Source organism: Schistocerca americana, chromosome 3 (assembly GCF_021461395.2).
Source record: "Schistocerca americana isolate TAMUIC-IGC-003095 chromosome 3, iqSchAmer2.1, whole genome shotgun sequence".
NCBI classification, from domain to species: Eukaryota; Metazoa; Arthropoda; class Insecta; order Orthoptera; family Acrididae; genus Schistocerca; species Schistocerca americana.
The window spans coordinates 231732070-231755386 of record NC_060121.1 but is presented as its reverse complement, the minus strand read 5'-3'; the positions used below and the strand labels follow the sequence as shown (position 1 = coordinate 231755386).

At 38.2% G+C, this 23317-nt stretch overlaps 1 protein-coding gene across 2 annotated transcripts in view; it reads right to left on the bottom strand.

Moving 5' to 3' along the window:
• Window positions 1–22968, bottom strand: part of LOC124607068 (general transcription factor IIH subunit 1) — a 29766-nt gene extending 6798 nt beyond the window's left edge. Inside the window, exons 1-7 of one of the 2 annotated variants that reach the window (XM_047139243.1) lie at window positions 22860–22968; window positions 22248–22426; window positions 21964–22165; window positions 21202–21358; window positions 16710–16953; window positions 9612–9765; window positions 655–775 (exon numbers count right to left, since the gene is read on the bottom strand). In XM_047139243.1, the coding sequence (XP_046995199.1) occupies window positions 655–775; window positions 9612–9765; window positions 16710–16953; window positions 21202–21358; window positions 21964–22165; window positions 22248–22401 (1032 nt within the window). In that variant the 5' untranslated portion in view covers window positions 22402–22426; window positions 22860–22968. Of the gene's footprint in view, window positions 1–654; window positions 776–9611; window positions 9766–16709; window positions 16954–21201; window positions 21359–21963; window positions 22166–22247; window positions 22427–22545; window positions 22690–22859 lie in introns of those variants that run through there. The other variant, XM_047139244.1, reaches the window with a different exon arrangement.
• Window positions 22969–23317: the final 349 nt, after the last annotated feature.

The following is a 23317-nucleotide window of genomic DNA, read 5'->3' as shown; positions in this document are numbered from 1 at the left end:
ATGGTGCACTTTCATCAATCTATGCACCACCTGACAAATTCCAGTCACAATTGCAAAGTGAATAAACTAAGCTTGAAATTTGGTTCCTCAGCCAACCTACTTTTTATATTTAGTTTCACTGACTTTTTCCAATTTTCAAACTTGACGAATTAGTTTGGTGGGAGAAAATTTGTATCAAATGAGGAACTAGGTGTTGCCTTCAATGAGTATTTCTACAGAATGAAAATAACTGGTCCCTCAGACCAAATTTACACTATAGATAGAGACTCAACAAATACTATTTTGTTTTTAAAAAATAGTTACTTGATATTTTTACTAAAATTATCTCACAATTGCTGAAGTTGCACATTTGTAACTACATATTCCTATGACTTATCAATATAAAACTCATTAGCTAAGCATTTTATCAAGTATTGAAAATAGGACAAATGTCCAAAGCACTGATATCCCTGGATTAAAAGTAAGTTCAGGAGATTTAAAAAGGAGCAAAGAAGTGTGTTTAGCACATTCGTCCAAGCAGATGAGAGTTACTAAGTGTCATCTGCTGCAAGGAGAGCCCCCTTCCAACAGCAAAATGTTAAAGAGAGAGGCCACATACCACACAGTTTTTAATATCAGTTTACCAAACTAAGATAATCACTAAGTAAGTTTTACCTTTTTTACATTTGACTGTGGTTCACTGTTTATATTGCCATTTATCTGGGATGGTGACTCTGGCTGCTCATACGTATGTTGCTGACAGGCTTTTAATACCATAATTGAATGCTGGTTAAACCTGCAAATATTTGAGAAATTAGTATCAAGAAACATTTTAAGTGACAAGTACATATGACTTCTGTTCATGACAAATGTTGAAACTAATATGTCCCATATTTTATTTTAAAATTAAAAATAGCTGCAGTTCAAGGAAAATTGCATACATTACATAACACAAATTAACAAATACTCATGCAATAATGGGGAGTGGTCAGTTTTAAAACTCATTTTGCACAGTTGTTTCATTTCAGCAATTTTTCCCTGCCCCTCCTAAGTTCCTTTATTTTTAAATCAAATGGCATTCAATAAAAGCATGTTATCTGTGGTGCATCCAGTGGCTTATGTGCATTAACAACTAAATGTTGAAGGACAGTAAGAATCAATAAACTTATGAAGAACACAATTATATTACAAAAATTTAGATTGAACCACTTAGATGTAAAAAGTTTGAACAAGAATGCCTGCCAATATTTCTAAGTTGAATATGTAAAGTTTTACAATATTTCTGAAACTGGGCAATAGTTCATAGACAAACAAACACAAGGGCTTCACTAAACAGTGTGTTTGAGAAACACTGCTCCAATTTGCAATGAATTACTTCCATAGGTATAAAATTCCATCATACATTTTAATGGGTACCAGATACAAAAACATACTGTACCAGTAGCAAGGAAACAAGTTTCCCAGTGACTAATATAGTGTCAACTTACAGATAGCTATGAAGTTATTTCTAAATATACAAATACTGAATGGAAGAAAATACGCTGTAAACAGAAGAGTATTCTTTAGCAAAGTTATTTTGCTAGATTTAAAAGCTTAAACAGCTGTCAGTCTAAAATTCAAATTCAAACTAAGAACACAGATGATGTGACTTACCGAACGAAAGTGCTGGCAGGTCGATAGACACACAAACAAACACAAACATACACATGAAATTCAAGCTTTCGCAACAAACTGTTGCCTCATCAGGAAAGAGGGAAGGAGAGGGAAAGACGAAAGGATGTGCGTTTTAAGGGAGAGGGTAAGGAGTCATTCCAATCCCGGGAGCGGAAAGCCTTACCTTGGGGGGAAAAAAAGGGGACAAAAGGACAGGTATACGCGCGCGCGCGCACACACACACACACACACACACACACACACACACACACACACACACACACACACACAGGCACAAGCAGACAAATGTCAACCTTCTTCTTGGCAAGTTGTGCCACAAACTCCTCTCCTCCCTAAGCTTTCGCAACAAACTGTTGCCTCATCAGGAAAGAGGGAAGGAGAGGGAAAGACGAAAGGATGTGCGTTTTAAGGGAGAGGGTAAGGAGTCATTCCAATCCCGGGAGCGGAGAGCCTTACCTTGGGGGGAAAAAAAGGGACAAAAGGACAGGTATACACTCGCGCGCTTTTCTGCAAGTATTCGTATGGAGTGTAGCCATGTATGGAAGTGAAACATGGACGATAAATAGTTTGGACAAGAAGAGAATAGAAGCTTTCGAAATGTGGTGCTACAGAAGAATGCTGAAGATTAGATGGGTAGATCACATAACTAATTAGGAGGTATTGAATAGAATTAGGGAGGAGAGGAGTTTGTGGCACAACTTGCCAAGAAGAAGGTTGACATTTGTCTGCTTGTGCCTGTGTGTGTGTGTGTGTGTGTGTGTGTGTGTGTGTGTGTGGGTGTGTGTGTGTGTGTGTGGGCGCGCGCGCGCGCGCGCCCACACACACACACACACACACACACACACACACACAGGCACAAGCAGACAAATGTCAACCTTCTTCTTGGCAAGTTGTGCCACAAACCCCTCTCCTCCCTAATTCTATTCAATACCTCCTAATTAGTTATGTGATCTACCCATCTAATCTTCAGCATTCTTCTGTAGCACCACATTTCGAAAGCTTCTATTCTCTTCTTGTCCAAACTATTTATCGTCCATGTTTCACTTCCATACATGGCTACACTCCATACGAATACTTGCAGAAATGACTTCCTGACACTTAAATCAATACTGGATGTTAACAAATTTCTCTTCTTCAGAAACACTTTCCTTGCCATTGACAGCCTACATTTTATATCCTCCCTACTTCGACCATCATCAGTTATTTTGCTCCCCAAATAGCAAAACTCCTTTACTACTTTAAGTGCCTCATTTCCTAATCTAATTCCCTCAGCATCACCCGACTTAATTAGACTACATTCCATTATCCTTGTTTTGCTTTTGTTGATGTTCATCTTAGATCCTCCTTTCAAGACACTGTCCATTCCATTCAACTGCTCTTCCAAGTCCTTTGCTGTCTCTGACAGAATTACAATGTCATTGGCAAACCTCAAAGCTTTTATTTCTTCTCCATGAATTTTAATACCTACTCCGAATTTTTCTTTTGTTTCCTTTACTGCTTGCTCAATATACAGATTCAATAACATCGGGGAGAAGCTACAACCCTGTTTCACTCCTTTCCCAACCACTGCTTCCCTTTCATGTCCCTCGACTCTTATAACTGCCATCTGGTTTCTGTACAAATTGTAAATAGCCTTTCGCTCCCTGTATTTTACCCCTGCCACCTTTAGAATTTGAAAGAGAGTATTCCAGTCAACATTGTCAAAAGCTTTCTCTAAGTCTACAAATGCTAGAAACGTAGGTTTGCCTTTCCTTAATCTTTCTTCTAAGATAAGTCGTAAGGTCAGTATTGCCTCACGTGTTCCAGTGTTTCTACGGAATCCAAACTGATCTTCCCCGAGGTTGGCTTCTACCAGTTTTTCCATTCGTCTGTAAAGAATTCGTGTTAGTATTTTGCAGCTGTGACTTATTAAACTGATAGTTCAGTAATTTTTCACATCTGTCAACACATGCTTTCTTTGGGATTGGAATTATTATATTATTCTTGAAGTCTGAGGGTATTTCGCCTGTTTCATACATCTTGCTCACCAGATGGTAGAGTTTTGTCAGGACTGGCTCTCCCAAGGCCGTCAGTAGTTCCAATGGAATGTTGTCTACTCCGGGGGCCTTGTTTCAACTCAAGTCTTTCAGTGCTCTGTCAAACTCTTCATGCAGTATCGTATCTCCCATTTCATCTTCATCTACATCCTCTTCCATTTCCATAATATTGTCCTCAAGTGCATCTCCCTTGTATAGACCCTCTATATACTCCTTCCACCTTTCTGCTTTCCCTTCTTTGCTTAGAACTGGGTTTCCATCTGAGCTCTTGATATTCATACAAGTGGTTCTCTTTTCTGAAAGTTCTCTCTAATTTTCCTGTAGGTGGTATCTATCTTACCCCTAGTGAGATAAGCCTCTACATCCTTACATTTGTCCTCTAGCCATCCCTGCTTAGCCATTTTGCACTTCCTGTCGATCTCATTTTTGAGACATTTGTATTCCTTTTTGCCTGCTTCATTTACTGCATTTTTATATTTTCACCTTTCATCAATTAAATTCAATATTTCTTCTGTTACCCAAGGATTTCTACTAGCCCTCGGCTTTTTACCTACTTGATCCTCTGCTGCCTTCACTACTTCATCCCTCAAAGCTACCCATTCTTCTTCTACTGTATTTCTTTCCCCCATTCCTGTCAATCGTCCCCTTATGCTCTCCCTGAAACTCTGTACAACCTCTGGTTCTTTCAGTTTATCCAGGTTCCATCTCCTTAAATTCCCACCTTTTTGCAGTTTCTTCAGTTTTAATCTACAGTTCACAACCAATAGATTGTGGTCAGAATCCACATCTGCCCCTGGAAATGTCTTACAATTTAAAACCTGGTTCCTAAATCTCTGTCTTACCATTATATAATCTATCTGATACCTTTTAGTATCTCCAGGGTTCTTCCATGTATACAACCTTCTTTCATGATTCTTAAACCAAGTGTTAGCTATGATTATGTTGTGCTCTGTGCAAAATTCTACCAGGCGGCTTCCTCTTTTCATTTCTTAACCCCAATCCATATTCACCTACTACATTTCCTTCTCTCCCTTTTCCTACTACCGAATTCCAGTCACCCATGACTATTAAATTTTCGTCTCCCTTCACAATCTGAATAATTTCTTTTATTTCATCATACATTTCTTCAATTTCTTCGTCATCTGCAGAGCTAGTTGGCATATAAACTTGTACTACTGTAGTAGGTGTGGGCTTCGTATCTATCTTGGCCACAATAATGCGTTCACTATGCTGTTTGTAGTAGCTTACCCGCATTCCTATTTTCCTATTCATTATTAAACCTACTCCTGCATTACCCCTATTTGATTTTGTGTTTATAATCCTGTAGTCACCTGACCAGAAGTCTTGTTCCTCCTGCCACCGAACTTCACTAATTCCCACTATATCTAACTTCAACCTACCCATTTCCCTTTTTAAATTTTCTAACCTACCTGCCCGATTAAGGGATCTGACATTCCACGCTCCGATCCGTAGAACGCCAGTTTTCTTTCTCCTGATAACGACATGCTGCTGCTAGCTCTGTAATATTAGATATGGACAAACTTGTTCATCCTAGGGAACTAGTTCACTGGTGATCGCTCTTTTTTGGAAACCGTTCATTTTTACTCATTCACCGTTTATTTGTACATCGTATATGGTTCTCATAAAAAATTGAAAATTAGTAGCTTAGGTTTCAAGACAAAGCTCCAAGAGGGAGCACTTGCCTGCCCTCTGGAGAACAGTTTTTATTCATTACATAATTCTCACACACTAAGCAATTTTCGTGATTCTGCAAAACCTCTCGTTTAGCCAACTGTAGCGTTATGTGGTTGATTGCAATTAAATAATATAAGATAGCACATAAAAAGCAGCCCAGAGAACAGACTGCTTGCCAATTATGCACGATTTGTTGACCACTACAAGCAGAATAGATAAACATATAATTAGGCAGTAAAGAAATAACAAATAAGCTAATGCAAACAACAACTTTGAAACAATAGATGATGACTGGTGAGAGACAGTGAGCAGTCTAGTACTCTGAGCTGGTTTTTCGTGCACCACCCTGTACCACTGAAATAATATTTTAGAAGTTATCGTATTCTCCTCACAAAATGAGACGCCAGACACACTCAATACGGAGCGTGGGCTTCATTCGGTTGTAAATTGGTCTGCCTTCCGCAACAATAAACATGTTTTACCTTTGATCAAAAAACCTTTTATAAAAAAGACTGAAAATGACAACTCGTGTGTGCCATGCTGACTCTCTTTACATGTGTAATAAAAAACTTGCTTTTTCATATCTTCTGCTGTTTATTGAAATAGTGAAGCAAGCTGATATGCCCTTTTGTTACATGTAAAGATTTGTGAATTACAAACCACGTCATTTTTATGTAATTTACTTAATTATAAAATACATTTTAATTACTGATGGTGGACACTGATTAGAATAAGAAAAGAACCAAGGTCGAGAGTTCAAACAAGATTTGAAACAGATCTAGAATGGGCATGCACAGTGAACGAAATGAACAACAACTCAATACTGAACTAACTAGGAGCAGTTGGCAGTGGAACTGCGACGAGTGGCCACACCAAGGAGGACAAGTGCGGCCAAGGGAGACAGGGACCAAGACAGATGGGAACGGGACCAAGGCTGCAACAAGACCGACCATTTCCTGTTCCCAGGAACTATAAGTAGAAGCTGCAATCAAAGTAAAGTATGAAAGACCATTCCTTAGAATTTGTTCCTTGCTCCTTCCATTCGTCTTGGTGAATCGTTCCTTTGGACCCATTAGTTCGCAAACTACCCATCTACTCTGTATAGTCATGTGACGTGCACACATGCCCTCTATCGACAGGCTGTGAACTTTCACACTCTGGTTGGAACCACACCTTGTTACACACGCCACAATATTACCCTCCTGTCACCGGTTTGCGCATTACAGACTCCAGCTCGTTTCTTTTTGAACACCCCTTATAGTCTTAATGGATTTCTTCCTTGGCTTGAGCATCCACAAATCCCATAATCAGGAAGTCTAATGTTATTCAGGATTTCTTCTGCCAGGTCAAAATGAACTCAAAGCCTCATTCTTCTTCTATTAGAATCCATCGTATAATCTACTACATTTGCATTGAAAATTGTAATGTCTAGCAAAAAAAAAAAAAAAAAAAAAAAAAAAAAAAAAAAAAAACACTGTGTATATCTCTTCATATATCTTCTCTTAAGAGGGTATAATGCTAAGTACTGATCATAATTCCACCCATTACTTTGTTTATAATCATTGATGTCATTAGGTTACAGCTTAGTCTCCCCATTTTTTGCTGCTCTTCATGGTCAGGTCAATCATGAATGGTTGACAGAATGTGCACTGGGTTTTTGTTAATCCATTTTACAGCAAGAACTTTATTGGCTGATTCAAAAGTCAGTTCGCATTTCAGCACAAGAGTTCTTTAACTATGGTGGCATGTTGTTCTTGTTTGGTCGTATGGTTCCAATCGTGTATGTCGTCTTCTCCTATAGCTTTAGAAACGAGGTGGGGAGAACTATACCAATTACCCATGTATATTTTTCTCCATGCATCCAGTAAAGCCTCAAATAAATCCTGAACGCCTTTCTCACTTGCTGCGTTGCTCAATACTTTTTCTACCTCGAGACCTTGTATAAATTTTAAAATTGTTAACTGTATCCATCATCACTTGAGCATACTTTATATATTTTCAAATCAATCTTGCCCTCTTTAATGGGTTGTATTGTGCACATGAATCTGCCCCTGAATTTCTCCAACTCTTCAATACAAAAAATTTTACTAGGCTTGTACACACTGAAATCTGTGAAGAATAATAAGTAGTAAGTTTTCTGATTTTCCTCAGTTCGTCATGCTGCGTACCTGCAGAAACAGTAGCAAAATTAAGATGCCTTGAGATGGCTTTGAATCTAGTAAAAGATATGCTTTTACAATTAGTAGGAGTCTGTATTTTTCTTTTTGACCAGTTACCTTGTACAGGTGGTTTCTTTTTTTGGGACTTATCATGCAGAGTACAAAGTGCACCCTCATCTCAGCTATTGTCACAGGAAACTAGTGTGCTTTGTCAACCATTCTTCTATGTTCTGCGTGTACAGTTGATGTTTATTGCAAATATTATCCCAGTTCCACTCATCAGCAACTGTCAACGATCCTGTTGCTGGCCCCGCAACGGCATCTTGATTGTCGAGGGGGAAAAAATCTTTGTCAATACAACCACTGCTAAAATTAACAGCAATAGCAGCCCTCAGTCGCAAGAAATGGAGTCTTTTGACCCAGGTTTTGGTACTGCTATGAGTGCCTTCATCAGGAAACTCTCACATTGGCTTATAACAAAGTTACAAAATTGCAAGAAAGAAAAATTTTTGTAAGTGTAAGCACTAGCTAGTAGTACAAGAAGGAATCAGTACTTACATGTCACATGTTAAACTAAAAATCTGGCGATAAAGCTTTTAGTTTAATACATGACATGTAAGTACTGTTTGTTTTGTACTACTAGCTAGTACTTACACTTAAAAAAATTTTCTTTCCTGCCACTTTGTAACTATAGTTTTACTTCTGATGAAGGCACTCAGAGCAGTGCCAAAACCTGGGTCAAAAGACTCCTTTTTTGCAGCTGAGGGCTGCTATGGCTGTTAATTTTACAAAGTAAAGGTCACTGACCGTGCAGCCATGTTCAAAACTTTAACAACCACTGTTGTCACACACTTCTGATTCTATGCTTCAGCTGTTTTCAGAATCAGTTTCACTATCAGTATCATTCACAACACTTTCTTCACAAATATATACGTATTCTTTCGCCTTTAATTTTATACGGATCTGCCATGTTGTGCTACTGAATTTATGAAAGCACGCCAACTTTGCATCATAATATGCAGTTGCATTTGAGCATTTCCAGTCAACTTTAAGGCAGACAAGAGATGCTGCCATCTAACAACATGCCACTGAACTAAAAACAGAGCTTTCAGTAATGCATAAGATGCCTCAGCACCTCACAACAAGGCAACTGTACAGTGACAGCTGTACCCATCATTGTATTTAAATACACATGAGCGCAATGACCAGTCTACCTGCCATTGTACACCAATGGGTTAAACTGTCTAAATTTAAAATGAAATTGTTACACATGATTTTGCAGCACACAAGGGGAGATTTAATCTATAATTTAATTAATTATAATTTAATAATTATAAAGGTGAGCAAAATGAGCATTAATAGGTGATACAAATCAATTTCATTGTTATTCCTACCTCTAACCTACTAAATGAAATCCATAAAAAGAGAGATCTTTAATGTGCCACAGCACAAACTGAATCTATAAAACCAACATATACTCTCAGAAACATTACAGACTGAATGCACAAAAATTAAACGTCTCCAGTTTAGAGATGAAAAAACAGAAGACAAGCATGCAACCAAGCTAGTAAACTGCATTACAGATCTCTCTAAAACTCATCTTTTAGTATGGTTTTTTGTGAGAAATTATCAAGAAATGTGATGTATGCAGATAATTATGCTATATATAGATCTTATTGCGTTAACTTTTGGGTTGCTTAGTAGTGGTGAACTGAAAGGGAGGTCCAATATGTAAACTTTTCATTAGGTGTGATATTGGCATCTCCAACCACCAACGAAATTTTTGTTGAAGTGCTGTTAATCTGTAATGGCCTGAAATTTAGGTTTAGTTCCGATTGATAAATACCACACCTGTTCTTTTAATTCTGATAAGAGATATGTGCACACTTATTTGTATTAAGACTAAAATAAAATTATTCAGGCCAATGGAATAGAAGTTAAGAATGCATGATGTATACAAATAAAAGACTTTGCTGCAGTACATACTGTTACAAGCTTACAAGATTTTATTCTCTCATACACATGTAGATGTTTGCATGATTGTGTGTGCACTTCAACTTGAACTCACCTCTTTATCATATTCTGATGAACCATATTGCCACTCTGAGATGTGCCAGACTTCTCGATTCCAGTACCATAACCTTCATCCAATGTGGTGTCTTCAAATTCTGTTATGTTTACAAGTGGATCTTCAATACCACAGGTGATATCTTTCTTCAGTTCTAAAAACATTCAATGACAAAGGCAAAAAATGTAATAGGTCAAAAGTAAATGACAAGTATGAATTTAAACAATGAACTCTTACAAGAAGTTTATGAACAAAACTATCTGCAAACCTAAATTCTCTTCCTAATTTTCTGCATTATGTATCATCCCTGCGGAAACAATTCTAAAAAAAATTGAGAAATTGCAATCAACCCAGAAACAACTTTTGAAACAAAGTAGGGATCATCCAACCTATTCTATTATTTAATGTACGAACAATGGGCAGTTATTGAAAGTGGTGGCAGAATGCATTACTGTGTCCTGCACAGCTTTCAGGTTCAGTAACCCATTTAGTTGAAATGGTAACACACTCACTCAGATATGTATACCTGTCCTCAAAAATTATAGTTTTTACTGGGGACTACTATGCCTTTGTTCTTAACAAAAACAGCCAAAACAATGTGCATTTAGTGTTCCAGTAGAAACTTCAAGAGAAAACCCATTACACATAGCTGAAATTTACTGCACTATTTAAATTGGGAGGTCATTTAAAAGATATCTGACAATTTTCACGTTAGTGGATATCATCATTTACAACATTAACTGAGGTTCACAATTTGGAGCAGAGTTAAATTTTTTAACACATTCAATTCCAGCATGGTAAAAGCAATGTATGATCTCTTGTGGCAGACTATCAAACTTGTTTCGTGTGCATGCAGGAGAACCTTAACAGAAATATGCATACTGGTCACACTCCATTTTTAAAAAGTCGTGGGCACTGTTTTAGTTCCCAGCAAGCCTCTAAGCAATGCTGCTTCTGTTCTGAATTGATGTCGCAGCAGCTTTGTTACAGTTTTCACACTCAGTTCAAACAAATTTTCAACAACATGTACTGAACAATCTCAAAAGGTTAAAGGACTGCATAATTTTTTGCAGTCTTACATAATCAGATACTCAATACAGAGACTATTGTTGAGGCCCAAATGAAGACGGTCAAGTTTAGGCTGCTCCTGTGCATGTGACGTCAAGCATTCTCTGACAGCCAATGACCATTTAGTAGTGTTCAGATTGTTCTGCTGTGAATGTCTTATCTAGGGTAAGCATTAAACGTGAGTGTAGCAAGTTACTTAGTGAATTTTTGTATCATTTGTGGCAAGTTGTCCGTGGTGGTGGTGGTGGTGGTGGTAAGTGACAAATTCTACATAAGCAAGCGAGAGGGACTGCTGGATACATTGTTTCAAGTGCACAGCATCTACATGCATATCATCTAGGCCCATTAATCTGACTATAGAATAATGCCAGTTGTCCAATTATTCATACTAGGCCATTCTAGAAACAGCATTATGACAGTACACCACAAAGCTTACTATGACACGTCATACTGCAACGAGTTACCAGAGTCATTTCTGCACCAATGCAGCAAAATCAGCACAGCAATAATTATGACAAAACTGCCTGTCTCTTCTGGTACTTATTGCCTAATGGAACTGAACAGACTCGTGCATTCACCACACAGTGCTGCGTGACAAATTCCTGAAGACAATCACCGTGATGTTTCATTCGGAAAAGACAGCAACTATTCCATTTCCACCTTTTCCTAATTGATACAGCACTCCATTTCTAAACAATCCTGTTGTTGAGAACATTAGGCTCTTATTTTCTTTCTAATTTTTCTTCTGAAGTGCCCAGAAAGTCATATTTAGCACACCTTAAATTGCAGTCATTCAATACCATACCACACCCATCAAGGCTCTCTCTGTGATTGCAGTTAGCAATTTTCTTCATGTTAGTCTTCCAAACAATGTTTTACATTTTAATTCAGCTGCCACTCCATTAGCTAAATGGGGTAACTTGGTTTGAAGTCAGGAACTGACTACTTATAATCTGAACATTTATAAATTTTGCACAGTATTAAATAAAACACTATATGTACTACACGTAAAATATAAGGAAAAAGAAAGTATATCATCTGTTTAATATACAAAGAAACAAACACCAGGCATACTCAAACTACATAATTTATTGAACACCATTAGGTGTTGGGGATTATGTGGCATTATTACTGCTGTGGAAAATCCCTTTATACACCTACAGAATTTGGTAAAAGGTACGTGTTGAACACCCTTGCATTTTTCAGTATGGTACAGATGTAAACATTAGGCTTTGCTACTGGTCAATTCCTTATCACAACCAGATTTTCTGCTTTCACAAACATTGTCAACTGTCAACCAAGCGGAGACCTTCCAAGCTAACCTAGACCTCTGCTCTACAGATCGGTGTCACCACAACCCTAGTATCAGAGGGGATTCAATACCACACTTCAGCTGTGCATCTTAATGCGAAGTCCAGAGATGGGCAACAAATACAAGAATGACATTTGAAAGTTCTGGTAGAACATAGATACTTTTGGATTTAATGAGTCCACTCAATGGAAAACAGAGGTGCTGAGTTGTCAATATGTACACACAAAACGAAAGAAAACTTGCTAGCTTTTCGACTGATCTTTTTTCGAGCAAGCAAAAAATACAAGTGTACAACTGCAACACTCAGCGCTCCTACATTCCTATAAGCCTCCAGATAGATGAACAGTGCCAGTGCTGCATTTCGCTTTTCGGTAAGTGGACTAGGTTGTCGCGAGGGTTGTGTCAGAGTAGGTAGTGGGAGAGGCAGGTGGCACAGAGATATTGCAGGTGCGTGGCTACCAGCTTGGAGGGAGGCACATAGTTTGCTGGCTAGGAATGCAGGGAGAGAGAGGTGTCAGGTACATGGACTAGGCATGCAATGCACATTTGGAGGTGACATGGGAATGTGAACTGGGAGGGGGTGATGGCATAAAAGGAGGAAAATGTTGGGTGGATGGTGCAGGGACAGTAGGTCATGAGAGACTGAGGCCAGGACGGCTACAGGAATGAAGGATGTGTTGCACTGATAACTCATCTGCGTACTTCAGAGAAGCTGTTGATGGAGGGGATGATACAGAAGGCCCAGTTTTAAATCTAGCATGTTATACTCGGCTGCATTTTGTGCAACCGAGTTGTCAACATTGTTCTTGGCAACAGTTTGGCAATGGTCATTCACCCTGGTCGGCAGCTAGTTGGCATTTATACCAACATGTGGCCTAACCATCCTGTCTGCGGACGAAGTCTCCACCACTGTCATGATGCATCTCAGTGACTACCTGATTAAAGGCCTCTGCCAGCTGTCTGACTCTTCTGTCTATCTCCCTCCTCACCCCAATGACACTCCACAATCCACTTTCTACATGCTCCTAAAGAACCACAAACCCTACAATCCTGGAAACCTTATAGTAGCTGCCTATTGTGCTCCCAGTGAAACAATGTCCACTCTTGGTGGTGACCTCCTCCAACCAATTGCCCAGAACCTAGCCAACCACATCAAAGATACTAACCACTTCTTTCACCGAGTCTCCACCATCCTCTCCCATTTATCTCCCGGATCCATACTCATCACTGTTGATGCCACCTCCCTCACACCAACATCCATGCCCCTGCCCTCACCACTATCAAACACTACCTCCCCAAAATCCTACAGACTCAACCCACCAGATTCTCTTCACATCCCTTACCAATCATACCTTGACCCTCTACTTATTTTCCTTTGAAGGGAAGGTATATAGACAAATCTGCAGAACAACCATGAACACCAACATGACACTCCTATGCCAACCTGTTTATGGGCTATATAGAGGAAACCTTCTTAGCCCTCCAAAACTATCAACCCGAGTCTGGTTTGGGTTCACTGACATCTTCACGATACATTCCTAGAGCCATAGTACACTATCCTCATTCCTTCCCAACTTCAACACCTTCTCTCCCACCCATTTCACCTGGTCTTCAACCCAACATGCTACCTTCCTGGATATTTACCACATTTAAGGTGCCTATCCACACCTCTGTCCTCATTAAACTCACTAACCACCAACAGCAATTGCATTTTGACAGCTGCCATTCCTTCCATACCCAAAAGTTCCTCCGACACAGCCTAGCCATCTGTGGGCGATAACTCCCATGCCCAGTATGCTGAAGATCTTCTGACAAAGCAAGCTGGGATATTTTTACTTCCCCACTTGTTTTTGCCACCTGCCTCCTTAAAATTCGTTTTTCACTTTTAACTAATTACCACTAACATTAGTGAGTATAATATGCATTTTCACAAAAAAAGGTTGGCCCTCAGTTTTAAAGAATGTAACACCAGATCTAATTTTGTGCTTAGTTTTATGTACGTAATAGATATAATTTATTTCGACTATTCCTAGTTAGTATCTTTTGTTATAGGGTGATATCAGTAATTGTTTCGCAACTTAAATTTTATTGTTAGCGTATAAACAAATATAAATTCTGTACTAATTATAAACATTTGGAGGAACAACTAATAGTACTCTTATAGGATCTATTCGAAACATGTTAGCAAAGCCAGCCCTTAATTTCAAAGTAATTGACAGTTTTGTAAAAAGTATTGTTTTCATAATGATATTTGTTAGTTTTATGATTTAAACAATAATTCGGCCTAACTCTTTAGTAGAAGAAACTGTTAAAAAGAACAAATTTTTCGATGTATTCAGTTAATTTAATGAGTCAAGTTTTAAATGGAATTTCTGTAAATTTAACTTTGAACAATGTGTAGTTTCAGTACCTATTATATTGAGGACATATAAGGACCCGAATTTTGGTCCTGAGATAATCTGCGGCCAAGTTTCAGACAAGAAACTGTGTTGGCTAGAACAAAAACAATGCATCAAATTAACTGTGAAATAAGTGTAACCAATTAGGCCATATGTTAAAACAATGACAGTGTCTGTTCAATGCATACCACAATATTCTGCAAGACTTGTGAGCTGTGTGGTTAGGTTTCTACTGCTCGTAATGTACAACAGTAAACTATTGAACCAATATGTAGGTGTTCGATTGCAATCTATAGGGTTATTACAAATGATTGAAGCGATTTCACAGCTCTACAATAACTTTATTATTTGAGATATTTTCACAATGCTTTGCACACACAAAAACTCAAAACGTTTTTTTAGGCATTCACAAATGTTCGATATGTGCCCCTTTAGTGATTCGGCAGACATCAAGCCGATAATCAAGTTCCTCCCACACTCGGTGCAGCATGTCCCCATCAATGAGTTTGAAAGCATCGTTGATGCGAGCTCGCAGTTCTGGCACGTTTCTTGGTAGAGGAGGTTTAAACACTGAATCTTTCACATAACCCCACAGAAAGAAATCGCATGGGGTTAAGTCGGGAGAGCGAGGAGGCCATGACAGGAATTGCTGATCATGATCTCCACCGCGCCGAAAATTCAAAGCGTTTGACTTTGTCATCGGGTGTCAGGGCTTGTAGCAATTGTAAATGGTAAGGCTTCTGCTTTAGCCTTTTCCACAAGATTTTCCAAACCGTCGGCTGTGGTACGTTTAGCTCCCTGCTTGCTTTATTCGTCGACTTCCACGGCTACACGTGAAACTTGCCCGCACGCGTTCAACCGTTTCTTCGCTCACTGCAGGCCGACCTGTTGATTTCCCCTTACAGAGGCATCCAGAAGCTTTAAACTGCGCATACCATCGCCAAATGGAGTTAGCAGTTGGTGGATCTTTGTTGAACTTCGTCCTGAAGTGTCGTTGCACTGTTATGACTGACTGATGTGAGTGCATTTCAAGCACGACATACGCTTTCTCGGCTCCTGTCGCCATTTTGTCTCACTGCACTCTCGAGCGCTCTGGCGGCAGAAACCTGAAGTGCGGCTTCAGCCGAACAAAACTTCATGAGTTTTTCTATGTATCTGTAGTGCGTCGTGACCATATGTCAATGAATGGAGCTACAGTGAATTTATGAAATCGCTTCAATCATTTGTAATAGCCCTGTATTAATGAAACTTATAAGTTAAACAATAGTGCACTGGCCATATAACTGTGTATTATTGGGGGGTTGTGAACAAGGAAATAAACATTTGTGAAACAAATGTGCTCGTCGGCTACATCATTTAAAGTACTCTGTGTGACTTCCACCCCCAAATTTTTCAGTCAGTATAGCAACGCAGTACGTCTACACTAAGCACAACAAACGAAGAAATAAAGAAGGCGAATGTCAATCTCTTGGAAGCCTTCACAGGTGAGCACTACCCATGAATGTGGTCTGTAAACACATCTCCCATACCATATTCTCACACACCTCCAACTATCAGCTACAAAGGAGCACCCCCTTATCATCCAGTATCACCCTGGACTGGAACAACTGAACCACATCCTTCATCATGTCTTTGATTACCTCCAACATGCTCTGAAATGAGATATCCTACCATCCCTCTTATTTTAAGTGGTGTTCTCTCACCCACTCAACCTACACAACTTTGTTCATCCCTATGCCACTCCCTTGCCACAGGGCTCATGTCCCTGCAGTAAATGTGCAAGACCTGCACAAACCACTCACCCAGCAATCCCATTACAAGACTATCCTACCCCACCAGAGGCTGGGCCACCTGTAAGCTACAATGACATACCAACTCTTTTGCAAACACTGCACAGCCTTCTATGTTGGTATTACTACCACCCATCAGTCCACCAGGATGAATGGCCACCACCAAACTACTGCCAAGAACAAAGTTTATCACACAGTGGCAAAATATGCAGCAGAGCATAACATGCTGTTTCAAAGGCTGATTCACAATCCGGACCTTCTGGATTCTTCCCTCCACCACCAGCTCCTCTGAACAAAACACATGGGAGTTATCCTAACAACACATCCTTCATTCCCTAGTCTCAACCTCCCACCTGACTATCCCCACCACAACCCAAACCACCTGCTAGTGAAGTAGACCTTCTAGGAATTTTATTTGCAACAGCAGTTGTGACACAATGTAGGCTATTATACATATCAAATTTTATACTGTCTTACCAGAAGGCCTGACACTGGGTGCAAATAAAGGAAAGGAGAGTTGGCAGCTTACCTTGATCATCCAACTTGGCACACTCAGTGAAGAGATCCTTTGAACCTGCATTGATACGGTCTCTATGAAAATAGTGTGACTGGAAGAATTTAGTCCAAAAGTCAGCTTCACTGAGCTTGTGAGGAACATATTCTAAGTGTTTTTTACGTACAGCAGGATATGTTTTGAATATGCACTCTATAATATCAGCAGTCAGATTATACTTCAAACCATTGCATCCATCTGTCTGAGGCTTTATGTCAGCCTGAAACAAAAATTTATCATCAGACAGTTGTTCATGATTTTAATTTAACACACACTGCTAAAAGACCTGCAACAAATGTATCTAGTACTGTGAAGTAAAACAATAAGATATCAAACAAATACAAAGTGAATGGAAAATGTAGGACATGGGCCACATTACTTTTTGCCAGCAGAACAATCAGTCCAAAGGAATTAAGAGTGAAAGGAAGTTATGATCAAATAACTAAGTAACTTACAAAGTATCACTTTGTGGCACAATTTTTTTTTTACATTAAAAAATGAAAAATAAAGTTAAACTTACTACTGTAACCTAACATTTGCATAAACTTAACAGAGGTGGAAATTGTGAGATTGTTTAAAACTACAACAACATTCTATGTCATGTTTATTTCCAGTATACAACATTCAGTTGTCACTGGTCTGATACGCAAAAATAAGGCTCATATTTGAAAACATAGCTTTTGCATAACACCAGAAAGTTTTTCCTACTTAATATCATAATAATCAGTCAAAGACCAAATGAGAATTTACTTAATCAGGAGAAAAGGTAATTACCCTGAAAACTACTGCCACTTGAGTTAAATAGGTGTACACTGACAAGTGCCACGGTATACCAGTTACATGTTATATACCTGTAACAAGTGAACATTGTGTGATGTAGATAAGACTTTTCAATACATTCGTCTAGATAATGTACAGAAGAATGGATATAAACTGATTCAATCATTATGTGTAAACCATAAATAACCGATGTATTCAGTCACTAAAAAATAATTTAACTACAACCCTTCAAATGTTTTATTACATCATTAGGTTATTTTGTTTTTTGGACAACATTGCCCTCTGAACAGCAACAATGTCAAACCAAGTTTTGTGACTGTATTTACTTTTAGTATAGTACAATTTGAGTTTAAATTTTGGATTTGCACACTCCATAATAGCCTAACTACTGATGACTGTTAGAAAGAATATTATACTGATGATTTGCAAGTTACAGCTGAATAAATGCAATTTACATTTTGCTTCAGTTTATTATGAAATATCCCCACTAGTTTGAAATACATATGTGTAATACTGAATAAAAGTTGTGCTTGTTACTACCCATTCTCTTAGACAATCCGAAATTGGAAAGAGGCAGTAGTAAGTCCTACACTGTGGCATAATCTTCATTATTGCAGTTTCAGTCAGGTAATGTACCTTAGGAAATTCTTTTTTGTTTGTTAGTCTTGAATGACTACCCACCAGGGTAAACTACTGCAATGTGATAATACTTAGGACCCTAGCCAACACAGTGCATATGCAGTTTCAAAGTCTCCTGTCAAAGAGGATCAGTACCAGGAATTCCTGTAGTCAACAATGGTGAGTTTACACACACTCACAAAGTACTTCAGACAATGGCAAAGGGCAGTTCCAAAGCATTGCTGAACTGAATAATTTAAATTTACATCTTTCTTCCAAGAGTTTACAATGATTTCTCAGGATTATCTGTATTAAATTTCTGAATTATTCTCAATGACCTTAAACTTGCATCATCATTTCACAACTGCTCCATTCACAGGGTTTTGGGTTGGATCACCGAGGTTGGTAGCGGGCAGACGAAACGTGTGGGCTGAAGTCTGTATTTCTGCCAATTCAGAACTCTTGAGCCCTTTTTCTTCTCTAAGAGAAGGGACTTCAAGTAATTGTCTTTCAGACACAGGTATCAATTTATGTTGGAGCAGTTTATGATTTTGTGATTTGGCTTGGTAATTGAAGTTCTTTATTTATTTTGATGTGGTTTGGTTTTGAAAATATTTCTGTTAGTTGTGGTTTTTTGGCATTGTGGGCTTTGTTTATGCTATGTAGATCAAGTGAAATTCCCAGTACCAGGTCTTTGAGCATGTGGGTTTATGGCATCACAGACTTAGTTGGAGCTATATAGGTGAAATTTTTCAATACATGGTTTTGTTTCTTCCCCATGTTTGTTATTGGGGATTTTGTCGATTGCTGAGGTTGTCATGTTTTTTCATTTTTGCATTACTATTTCCTCCAGTAAGTCATTATTAGGGCTGTCAAATTTAGTATGGCCCCACCCAAAAAGACCACAATTCCCACATGTGTCCCATTAGTTTTCTTTTCCTTTTGCAATTAATATTTTCATATTTGTGTGTATTTGTATATGTAGTGTGTGACATGTTCACCATATTATATAAACCTTCAAGCAGGAGTATCTGTCACCTTAGCAATAGGTCTAAACTAACAATACAGAAATTTTCAGTAACCCTCACAAACGTGCACTAACCAACTGTACGATACAGATTTTGATAGTGATATGCAACATTAGCTATCCTTAGATTTCATGTCACTATTAACAACTGATGCAATTAAAATTCATTAATAGTGTCACAAAATTACTGCTCATTCCCCAACTGATGTACAACAATGAGATATTAAGAGTAAATTTGGACTTCAAAGTAATGGTTAAATTGGAAACAAATGCTTGTTATCTAAAGAAGCAAAATTAAAAACGTCCTTTCAATATTAAAGGGTCAAACAATTCTGATACAGAAAAAAGAACATTGGGCACCTTTGGGCCTCTGAACACTTGTGTAATAATGCAATATATTTCCAGAACTTTAAGAACAATATGAATTCTGCATTATATAGGGAGCTGCTGTTAATTTTATAACCAAAATAAGTGTCTCAATGTTCTGCATTAAAAGATTGAGCAAGGAGAGAACAGAACACTTGAGTTGGATCGATAGACCACAGTACACTATTTCGTAGCGTTGTACCAAAGTTCAAGAAAATGGATAATATTAACAACTGAAATAGTGTGTAAATTTAAGTGTCACAAAATGTCTGATAAAAATATTAAACTTCGAAGATCTCGTGGTGACACTCCCCTGTTCAGTTTACACAGAAAAATGAAAACAATGTTGCTACCATAAATTTGTCAAAGTAAAGAAAATACTGATCCTATAACTTAGGAGACAGAGTGGAGAAAGAAACCTAGATAGCATTTGTACTTCAGAGAATGCTTTCCACAGTGTTTAGCAGAAAATAACTTTTGAAATTCTGATGACAGCAGCGATAAAGTACAGAGTAAAGGGCTAGCAACAACTTTTGACGAAACCACCTTGCAGTTGCGAGAGTTGAATGACATGGAAAGTAGACAGTTGCGAAAACACTGAAACCAGGTTGTAACATATCCTTGTTATTCAGTTTGTACACTGAGCAAGCAATCAACACATCCAACTAAAGTTCGAGTGGATGTAGATTGCAGAACTAAACAGAGATGAAGAGACCTACATAAAACAGGGAGAGCAGCGACAAACACTACTCTCTGGGCTTATGAAGACCACACCCCATCTCAACCAAAACATTGCAAAATGTAAAGGTAGTGTAAGTACAATCTTATCTGACAACAGCAATAATATCCCAAAGATTTGATTAATTAAGCCATCAACATCAGCCATTAAGGTCTGTAATCCATCATTTCAATTTAACAGCATGGGATACCACTGCAAAGCTCCAAGTGCATCAGAGAGAGACACACACACACACATATGGATCGAAAGCATCTGACATGAAGTTGCCAACCCTTTACTGATTTTTCAATACAAAATGCCATTGTAGCAAGGAAGAAATTTTGAGGGCTGATTGGCAGGGGCAGTGGGGATTGGGGGGGGAGGGGGGGGGGGTTGAGAAAAACTGAACATACTTTTAAAATAACACACCTACTGACCAAAGTAAGCTGAGAGACACACACAAAAGGAGAGCTTACATAATGAACAACATGAGCTATTTACAATTTGTTAATTTGTACTAGGCCTACATCAATTTTATGTTAATTACAAATGTAAAAATACTTAAGTGGCCTACTTTGCAACAATACTAACAGTATTGATAACACTACTTGGACTAACATAAAACTTTCCAAAGACCATGAATCAAACCACATGTTGCAATACAGGCCTACAGAATATTTTTCAACTCACTTTCCTCTGTTCACAATACCTACCTCACAGCAAATTGTGTAAACAGCACTAACCATACCACTAGCTAAAATTGCACTTTTTAATAAGTATCAGTGGTTGCAACAACCTATTAAAACCATCACTTTTCCAATTGCAAGTACATTCATTTTCATTAATTTTTAATCTAGAATCGACATATGTAGAGAAGGCAAGGCACACTGAACTATCACAAAATGAATCTTCATAATACCAAAGCACAAACTCATTATTACAACTGTATATAAACTCACCAAAAATGCTCCTGAGACACCAATATCCTGTTTTTGGTTAAGCTGCTTCTGTGTGTATTGTACAGCATGATGAGCCCAAAATTCTTCTGAAGTAACTACATGAGTTATTACTAAATCACGATATAATTGCAACAATGCAGGGTTCTCTGTCAGAAGCCTGAAACAATTTGGTCTATCAATAATTATCAATTTTATGTTGGAGTCCCAATATAAACATGTACAGTCTATGGCAGTGTTCAAGTTGCAATTTCAGAAAGGAAAGCCATTCCATAAAGACTTGACATTCACAAGTGGAATGAAACTGGATGCTTTCTTTATAAAAGTACCAAACTAACCTGCACATGCTTACCTTTTCAACTTTCATCTCTTACTAAGCAGCATGGCAATATGAAAAACAAAGTTAAAAATCAATCTATCACCCTATTCAATACTGTGCTGTAACGATCATTTCAATTTATCACTTCTGGCTTATTTTAACAGTAGTGTACAGTACAAATGAAATAAAGCTATCTACTCGAAGGTTGATTTTATCTGTCTTGTTCAACTAAATAGATGAAGGCATGACAGTTAATTGGAAAATTTTCTCTGTACGAAATTTCGGTTCGTGAGAAGTGGCAAAATAACAGCTGACAGCAACATAATATTTAGCAGCCTAAAGATGTGACAGAAGATCTTGCTATTGATTATCAGTTTAGCATCGAATAAAACATACCCAAATGGAACTTCCCAATAAAACTTTCGACAATATCAGAGAGCACTCACCTGTTTTTCTCTTCAAGCTCTTTATTAACTTCTCGTTTAAACTTTTGAAGAAGTTGCTGCAGTAATTCTTTAACATCATCCCTGTCTTTTATTTGCGCTTCCTGACCCAGCCTGTTGACGAAATGAAATGTTGACGTAGTTCCATCATGCAATACAACTTGAAGTTGCACTTTAGGTTTGCCTTCAGGTGAAATCTTTTGTACTGTTAAAAATAAATCATCATATTATGTTCATAATTTTCAAACAGTCACCTGTGTTTCATATATAAACAAAAACCTTCTTACATTTGATATCTGTGTACCGATGGCTTACAGACACTGTATCCCTATGATCCAGCATCCACGCCAACCGCTCGTTCATCACATACAACGTGCCATCGCCTTTCTTGTACCGGACTTGGCTCACTTGAAGCAGTACGTCTTCTGACGATGTCGTCATGACGGTGTAGGAAAGTGACTATAACCTATCAATTTAAAATTATACATTTGAACTAAATTTTTTTACTCCACAAAATGTCTTTCTAAAGTAAAGAATGTTCTCTACAAACAAAAATACAACTGTCCTTGAGATATGGCGACTCACGATGTTGAAATTTTATTAATGTTTTAATCACACTCTATAATGTCCAAAACCCCAATTTTTCGAAAGTAATAGCTAATTATGGCCATCACTTCAATATAACTCAACCTCAATTAGGCAATCAGCTGTTTCATAATGACAACCAACATGCAAAATGGCAATGCCTATAGCGGGAGGACGAGTCTATGGAGGGGGAAAATAAAATTTAGTTTTATTCGACATTTTACAATTTTGATAAAAAATTTTGAGTTTCAGATGTTCATTCAGGCTAACTGAAGTCTCTCAAACGGAAAAGAATTTATTGTAGCATGCTTTACCCTTCGAAGTCAACAACTTCCTCAGGAGCAAGGCGCTAGCCCACCATTCACGGCGGGAGCCATGTGTGACATACATAACGCAGCGCTGCATCCCGATCGACCAGCAGTCCGAACTAGAATAGCGCGCAGACACGCTCTTCCTTGGCAGAGCCAACTGACTCCACTTCCTCCCCTGCCGTGTTGCCATCGCAGAAAGATGAACAGTATAATATTCAGCACTTTTATGTCACACGAACAAAGGTGAGATGTTGAAATAATGATGACGAAAACCGTAAGCGTGCAATTATTACTGAATAGAAAGAAAAATATTCCGATAGAATAACATTTCCAAAGACGAAAATTGTTGTAACTAACGACACTTCCCCCTTCGATAGTGAAGTGTCGACCATCCCTAATATTGTAGTATCTCTGATAACTAAAATTTTCTAGAAGTTCTCGAAAGATAATTTCTACTGAAT